General features: G+C 38.3%; 1 protein-coding gene across 1 annotated transcript in view; it reads right to left on the bottom strand.

Annotated features, from left to right (window-relative positions):
• tek (TEK tyrosine kinase, endothelial) overlaps nucleotides 1–3,686 on the bottom strand; it is a 28,524-nt gene extending 24,838 nt beyond the window's left edge. Inside the window, exon 1 of the mRNA XM_046839120.1 lies at nucleotides 3,463–3,686. Coding sequence (XP_046695076.1) covers nucleotides 3,463–3,559 — 97 coding nt within the window. The 5' untranslated portion in view covers nucleotides 3,560–3,686. The remainder of the gene's footprint in view (nucleotides 1–3,462) is intronic.
• Between the last annotated feature and the right edge of the window lie 5,172 nt (nucleotides 3,687–8,858).

Genomic DNA, 8,858 nt, shown 5'->3' on the forward strand with positions numbered 1-8,858 from the left:
TTAAAAATGTATTTTACATTTATTTAAAAAATTAATGATTAATTAAAGATTGAAACAAAATTAAATAATTAAATAAATGATATAAAACAACTGTAAGTCTTTCACCATCCCTTTCTTTCTTTCTTTCTTTCTTTCTTTCTTTCTTTCTTTCTTTCTTTCTTTCTTTCTTTCTTTTGTTTCTTTCTTTCTTTCTTTCCATCAGGAAACGCAAGTTCTACACCGTTTGTCAGTTTACTTTTATATATCATTAATATAAAATTAGGACGATCATTTAAAAATTCTGAGTGAATCTGAAAAACAAAGCATCAGAGGTTTTAAAGGGAGGCCAAAAAAATTTAAGTATTGTAAAAAAACAAGTTTATTCGTTTTGGCAAATGTAGTAACTCTAGAGTAAGAGATTCTGTTTATTGTCAAACTTAGCATTTAATGGGGGCAAAACTTATAATGGTTTAATTTCATCCTGTCATATAGAACTTGACAACATATAAATAAATGTGTATAAAAGGGTTATGAAGAGAAATAAAGCTTAAAGGGAAGTAGCAGAGACCTTTCTGGTGAGTGAACGCAGCTAGTTCAGCCAGAGTGCTTTGCTAATCTGCCAGTGAAGCTAGCTTTAATAACAGCGTTTTGATGTAAATTAAGGAAAACCATTTCCATACCAATTAGTTATGTTTAACTAGTTAACCTCTTTTACATTACAGCTAATACGTTTTTGTATTATTTCTAGACATGACACACTTATAAGTGACAACATTGGCAGTTATTAGACACCCACATGAGACACACTAGTGAATGTAGACTGTGGGGGCGGTAGATGTGCTCCGTACTGCATCAGCTTCCTGGCATTCCTGGGAGTTGAACTTTCACCCTTCCTTTAGAAACAACATCTGACCAACCCTGGGATTCATTTCAGGACTAATTACATGGTTTACCAATTTATTTATACATATACTATTAATTAATCTCTATGTCTGGATTAGTTATGCTTGTGACAATTGACAAAACACAAAATTGGATTTTTCTAAGTGATTCTTTAGCCATTTTAAGACTTCATTATTAATGTCATGTTGATTTATGGGCATGTTTCTGTGCAATTATTGTAATAAAATTAAGTAGCGATTGTATGGAACTGAGGTGTGTGTGGTCATCAAAATGCAGTGAGAGAAAGAGAGAGAGAGATAGATAGAGAGATTATATTTTGGCTCATGGTGGAGGAAACAGTGAAAGTGCAGTAGTTCAGAGCAGGTCATTAAATCTTCATTCATCTCACCGAGACAGCAGCTCATTAAATAATCAGTTTTGCTTTCCCGAGCTGCTAGTCATTGTCTAAAAGTCATGGGAAAATGATCACAAACGATCAACACATGTTGCTTTTGCTGCTTATCGCCGTGTCGTATGTAATTGCCTAGAAATTAAAGGGTTTAAAAAAATTTGTACAGCCATGTTGAACTGATGGTGGCTATAAGTGGAATGTTAATTGTTTTAGCAAGGATTTTATGGGGGGGGGATCAGTGAATACTTATTATTTCTCAATGAAAAATCTAGTTCTCCAAGAACCCTATAACAATGTACCAGTTCATTATATCAATTAAACACCTTTAGAAATGTGTCATAATATTATAGAATTGTACAATACTGTATCTCTGTATGTCATTTTATCCTAGGTTTGATCCTAACTAGTTAATGTTGCCTTACATTTGACAGAATGAGAGCTAAACATATTGATAATAGCTTAACGTGGCTAGGAATACCAGGAGTCTTAGTAACTGCTATGCAAAATATATGAAGTGATCTCAAACAAGGTGGGAAGGAGGTAGCTTAGTGATTTAAACTTTGGAGTCGAAGATCATGATTTCAAATCCCAGCCACGCCATGCTGCCAATCCTGGGCCCCTGAGCAAGGCCCCTAACCCAATAGTTGCTTAGTTGTACGACTGAGATAAATGCAAGTTGTTCTGGATAAGGAGGCGTCTGCCAAAAGATAAATGTGAATAAAATATGCAGAGACTAATGATTAATGTTTCATTAAAATATATAAATAATCGACATGCAATGGTGAATGTGATCAGCATTTTGAGAGAGCCTCGGTGAAGAACGTTGACCAGATCTGAGCTGTTCATATTGGGGGAGAAATATTGGGATATAGAGATAATCAATCAATATATGGATGATGGGGGGAGGGGGGTGTAGAAGGAGAACATACTGTAAAAAGGACAACTAGATGAATATATATTTGTTTTTGTTTAGATTGGCATTTTTCAATCTATCGAATATTTCTTTTCATGAAATTCAATCGAAAGTCAAGTCTGGGTTACCTGGAGATAGGGTCAAAATTTTTAGTTTTACTCCATTACTTTGAATGTTTTGAACTTTATGTTTTGAAATGTTACTTGCAGTTGAAGGTTGTACATCATTATTTAGTCTCTTTCCTAGCATCGTTTGGCAAAACAAATGAGTTCATTCCACTGGTGTATCATCAGAACCCGTTACTCTTGGATTTCTTCAAAATAGCTCAGGAACATCAACAGCAAATAAAGAAACAAATCAAAACACTATGTGTTTTATTCATGGACATTTAAAATGGCAAAGAAAAATGATAAAGCCATAATTGAATTCTGCTAGCATAGACCCATGTCTCTTTATTAGCTACTGTTCCTTAATGGATGTCTCACATTTCAAGACAAATAATCTTTAAATAGACAAGTAAAAAGCACATCGAATGTGTTACTCGTTTGTCAAAAAGTAAAATAATTCTTCACGACATTTAAGACAACAACTAGCAACACGGCAGTGTGATTCATTTATAAAACTCTACTGTTCTTTGAATGCAACTCCAGCAATCTGTCTGTAATAAAGCACCATTCTTATCATATACAGCAGCATGGTATTATGACTCATACAGCACACACACTCACACACGCAGCACAAATAATCAGTGGTCCCAAGGCTGATCCCTGAAGGTCACCAGTGTTTGTGATAATCAGTGGTTAATTAATGTCAGTTTGACCCATAACCGGGATATAAAACTGCTCCGGCTGCACTAATAAAATGTTTTCCTGACTAAGCAAATACTTCCCTAGTTCATGCAGACTACAAACTTGGTTCCAAAGCAGCTGGAAGATGTTAGAAGCACCACTGTGTTTGGGCATCCTCTAATCTATTTGTACTCTATCACCTTAATTGGCCTTTACTCTTTCTTTTTTTTCTGTCAAATCTGGACTTATTTACAAACCGTATGGCAAACATGCCATCATACAGTATGTGTCCCTCCTGTTTATCCATAAGCAGACGTCTTGTGTAGTCTACTCAAAAGTCATTGATACACAAACGAAATAATTCAAACCAGACAAAACAACCAGGTCAAAACAAAAAAGTAAGAAAAAACATAATTGTGTTCCTCAGACCTTAGCTTCAATTATACAGTAGTTAGAATTTAAGGTTAAAAAAAAGCATGTAAACTGACCTGTCAGTATGCAGCCCAGCAGACAGACAGTGACCGTGACAGGCAGGCGAGGCATATTTGCCCGGCTGAGGGGCATGAACAAGTAACGCGTCCACATCCACGAGTTTCAAAACTCAAAGACCCCCGAGAGAAGCAAAAAGAAACATAGACATCCCTCCGCAACAACTGAAGCACTAGAACTCTCACTGCTCTGTCCAGGCACAGGGAGTAGAAGTTCCTTTTTCCTGTTTCCCCCCTCCTCTCTCTCTCTCTCTCTCTCTCTCTCTCTCTCTCTCTCTCTCTCCCCACTGAAGATGGGAAAGGCGGCAGGCCAAACAATTGCTTGTAATGAGGTGCAGCTCCTGCTTCAACCCTGAAGGGAGTGGTCCCCATGTTGACCTTACCATAAAGGAAGGGGACTGAGAGAGGCAGAGAAAGAGAATGAGAGAGACAAAACAATGAAGCAAATCATCATCAAACATGATAGAGGTGTGGCGTACATCAAATAGGCTGACTTCAAATAAAAATGGCTTTATTTCTGAGGCATTTATAATAATATATATATTAAAAAGTATTTTATGAAAGTTGTAATATGTAAGGCTACGAGCACCAAAGCGCTAAATCCGGTCCTAATGTTTATAAAGATTACAGTCTTCACAATGATTTCAGATGATGAAACCCATATTGAAAGGAATATATTTTGCATTATGACTGGCATATACAATGCCACAGCTCCATTACACCAGTAAAGAAGCAAACATTCAGATGACAAATTTCCCCTCACCTCAAATCTGACTGACTTAAATAGCTTAGTTTTGATGAAAATCCTTTCCATAAAATCGTTCCCAAGTTTCACAAAACTAGCACCAAAAATCTCAATTGATGAGTGGAACTTTTGATACTACTTGTTCCTTTAAAACAATAGATTTGTATGTATATGGACAAGTTTATCCTGCATTAATCCTTAAGCTGCTCGATCGTCCTCCCCGTGATAAATTGTGTTTCAATGGCAACATTCATCACAGTTCAGAGACTAGTAGCAGACTGCCTACATAACACACACACACACACACACACACACACACACATTTTTTCTACAGCTGGCCTCTGGCTTTTCCCATGTGTCCTTGTTACTCCACATTTGTGTGAGTTTGAATTATTCACTGCAGGCTTGAGGAATTTCACTGACAGCACATGTCGTGGGTTTACTGTTTTTATGACTTGGCCTAAAATAATTTTTTTTGCAAATGAATTGATGTACATCTAGTTAACAGAAAACTCAGATTTATCTAGCCAATTCTTGTGAAATATTTTTTAGTGAGTATATAACTATTTGCTGTAGTACATCATGGTTTCTGAAGTAAAAACACCATACGAACATCTTTGACCACAAGATTTATAAGTGCGTATATCCAATTCCACATTTCCTATTATGGTAACCTCCACTCTTCTAGATTTTGGAGTGTGCTTGTGGAGATTTGTGCTGATTTGTAAAGTGAGGTACCTGATGTAGGCGAGGGTAAGGAGGCCTGGGGTGCAGTCAGAGTTCACATTCATCCCAAAGGTGTTCAAAAGGAGTAACTCTATAGTAGGAGATCTTCCTCTTCAATCTATGTGAAGCATGTCTTTATAGGGCTGGCTTTGTGCACAGGGGCATAGCTCAAATAAAGAGAAAATATAACGCTATCACATCCAATTTTGTGGTAACAGTTTAAGGAAGAAGTGGTCAGGTGTCTCAATAATTTTGTCCATATAGTGAGCATAAGGACTTCTCCTTTGAGGACATGTTTAATTATGTAACTCATTTGCAGTGCTTTGTAAGGGTCCCAGAAACCGAACCATGTCTTGACAGACTGTAAGTGGAAAATTCTTTTATTTAAGCTACTACAACTTTAATAAATGAGTCTGCACTGCTGGCTTCAGATGCAACCGACGAAACGATTTGATCACAAACACATGTCATGCAACACGGCTTTCCAAATCCCTGTGAACATTAATCATACTGCTGCTCGCCTAGTGAGCACAGGTGCGCAGATGCCTTCTGCTCTAAATATTTTACGGAAATACTCCTTTGGGAGGCTTGAAAATATTGTACGGGCAGGACAGGGATTAGCATCTGAGCAGCGATGAGGTGATTAATGGCAGGGTGAAAAAAGTCTGCTTACTCTTGCGCTACTTACCTAGACCTTGCGCAAATGTGGGAAAACGCCCAAACGTTCGCACGCGACATTGTATATTGAGATGCTTTCCAACTGCACACACAGTTTCTCCGAATCAGAGAGCATTAAAGCTTCAATGATCTTGAAACCTGTATTCAAATCCACCAACGAGTCCGGAACTGAAACGGAAATGTGCGGAAACGCTAGACTAATCCGAGCAAGCCCCAAATTTAGACTTCATCCCAGAAAGTGCCTGATCAAAGGCACCATCTTAACTATGTTGTGTTTATGTATGTGGAGCTGTGATTGGATTTGCAGTGTGAGCAGGGCAGCGAGAGTGCAGTGAGAAACATTAGGACGTATTTACGTTTGTGATCGGCCCCGGGCTTCTCTCAGCATGGTTGGAAAAATATTCTCATGGACCTTTGACTCGTGAGCGGAACAGGTTTAAGGAACTGGTGTTTAGACAGCGGTCTGTGTTTCTTCCTTTCTGTGCGTGTGTGTGTGTGAGAGAGTATATAAGCTTATATATGAGAGAAAAGAAAATGGGCAATGGGAATGATAGAGGTAAATAGAGAAATAATTGCAATCATCATAGCAGCTGTGGCAACACTCATCCTTTTTTTCCATTTTGTGAATGAAGGGGAAAAAACACTGATTTTAGGCTTAAATGAAATAGCAAATGCATCTAAAATTATGTATCTAAAATTAATACTATTTTAGGTTCAAGCAAATCAATGTTTTCTTTGATCTTATTTTAAGTTTAAGCAGTTCTGCAAAACGCTGTTTTTTTAAATCACTGGCACCCCATCAAGTATGGAGAAAACTAGGCAAAACCTGGGGTGGAGTCATGGAGCACAAAAAAAAGCGAACGCGATAAGGAGAGCCTCCTCAGGGCGGTGCAGAGGTCAAGGCCCTCTCTTCGTGGCTGATGGTGCAGAGGGAACAGTAAGTCACTCAGCATTGTACAGGGTGGAGTTCCTATTCGCTGCCTCCATCACACCCAGTGAGGGCTCTGAGCCAGAAGCCGAGCTGAAGCGTATACGCCTGAACCTGCACTTGTGCACAGTTATGAAAGTGTGTTTGTGAGGGTGTGTCCACAACCATTAACTAAACACCATGTTAAAAACACATGCTACAGAATCAAACAGGACACACGTTATTGTTGTATCTCTAGGTATTAGGATGGTCAAGTTGCTGTATGCTCTGTTGATACTTTCACAATGACTGGAAAGGAAACTTATGTACTATTGGTTTTTACAAGTATGCGTATTCGACATTTTTCAGTACAGGGCTTTGGGTTCACTGCACACGTGTGTAATTCTTTGCAATCCTTTTTTCGCTACATAGTTCAGATCTGAGTTCTCTCAGGAATGTATTAAGTGGCGGACCGCAAGTGTGTTTAGTCTCTGCCCCACACTTCAAGTGCGTTTTTTAATGATTATTATTTAACTTAAAAAACATACACAACAAAGTTAGCGCAGTGTCACTGTGGCAACACCCTCAGTACCCGATGTTTTGCGCATGCATGAAAATTCATAGGATTCTTTAGCGTTTAATGTCCAGCTTCAAGAATTTCCCTTAAAGGATTAAAATCCTGACAATTCCACATATCGAGGGAGTGAATGAAGGATGAAAGGAATGAAGACATTTCTTGAAGTATGCTGAAATAAGTAGAACAGTTAAGTAGATCATATCTTTAGAAAATGTAATATTTAATTTAAAACACACACACACACACACACACACACACACACACACACACTAGAAATATACACTATTTAATTTGTGCCAAATGAATTAATAACTTAATATATTCAATATAATGCCTCCAATACATTGCACATCATAACAGATCGGAAAAAAATATATTGTTTAATGAATAAAACCATAATTATGACAAATTGCTGTTTGCTAGTTTAAGTAAGGGGAAAATGTAATGCTATTAAATATCGCATCCTATAGAATTGTGTGCAACTTTGTGGTAAAAAAATTACATATGGCTGAAAAAATTCAGGTTCCCTGAAACTATTCCATATAGTGAATAATTAAACACACATACCTAATTTTTAGTGTGTGTGTGTGTGTTTGTGACCAAGCCAGTCCTCCCTCCTTTACACCATAATTAGGCCACACATCTGCATAGGACTAAACGTGTGTGTGTGTGTGTGTGTGTGTGTGTGTGTGTGTGTGTGTGTAAAATTGTTACCTGGAGAACACTAAAGCTTGACATTCTTTTGGCTGTTTTCGCACTCTATTTATTAAGCCTGTGTACGAGTGTGTGTTAGTCTACGTATGTGTGTGGTTTCTTCATAGACTGGAATACGCATGAGGGCCAATTACAGCAGGTTTCGATAGAGAAACTAGCTACAAACAGTGTGTCATAACTTCCCAGAGAAGTTCCAAAAAAATCTCCTTAACAATAAACATTGAAACGTTTATTATTTCTACCCTTTTCCCGAGAGCTGGAGGTCAGAGCTGCTCCTAAAAGGGTACTGAAAGATTGGACTTGGAGCTGAAAGCTTGTTGCCATGTGGGTTTCCAAGAAGGATCAGAATTCATTGAGATGAGTAACAGTTTGTTGATGAGCTTTTTGTGCCAGTGGCAGTCTCTAGAAAATACCTTCACTTTTCCATCCGATCAACACACAACAATCTTTTTAGAGTATTTCCAGCCAAAACCAAATTTTTAAAAGTGCTGCATATGCAAATGGATTACTCTTTCGGCTGCTCCCGTTACGGGTCATCACAGTGGATCATCCATCTTCATACCACCCTGTCCTCTACATCTGCCCCTTTCAAATCCACCACCTACAAGTCTTCCCCCACCACATCTATAAAGCCTTACTCTTTTCCTCCTGCCTGCCGGCTCCATCTTCAGCACTATTCTACCGATATACGCCATATCCCTCCTCTGCACATGATCAAACCATCCCAATCACACCTCTCTCACCTTGTCTCCAAAACGTCTCCAATCCGGTCCATCCTCATCCCTCAGCATCTTCAGCTCTGCTACCTATCCCAAAACTTAATCCATTCTTCTCCACCCTGCCTGCAATCGTTTCTTCACTTCTCCAAAAACACACTCCATTACTTTGCCCAGTCGTCCTCAGAGATTTAAACATATCCACTTTCACCACTTCGACTTCTTGCAACCACAAAGCATATGGCTGAGAAAAATCCTGAAAAATTAAGAATCTAATGAGAACCAGGCACTCATAATACAGAATCACTGAACGATAATGGAAATATTAAGATT

This window comes from Silurus meridionalis, chromosome 25 (assembly GCF_014805685.1).
Source record: "Silurus meridionalis isolate SWU-2019-XX chromosome 25, ASM1480568v1, whole genome shotgun sequence".
Classification (NCBI taxonomy): domain Eukaryota; kingdom Metazoa; phylum Chordata; class Actinopteri; order Siluriformes; family Siluridae; genus Silurus; species Silurus meridionalis.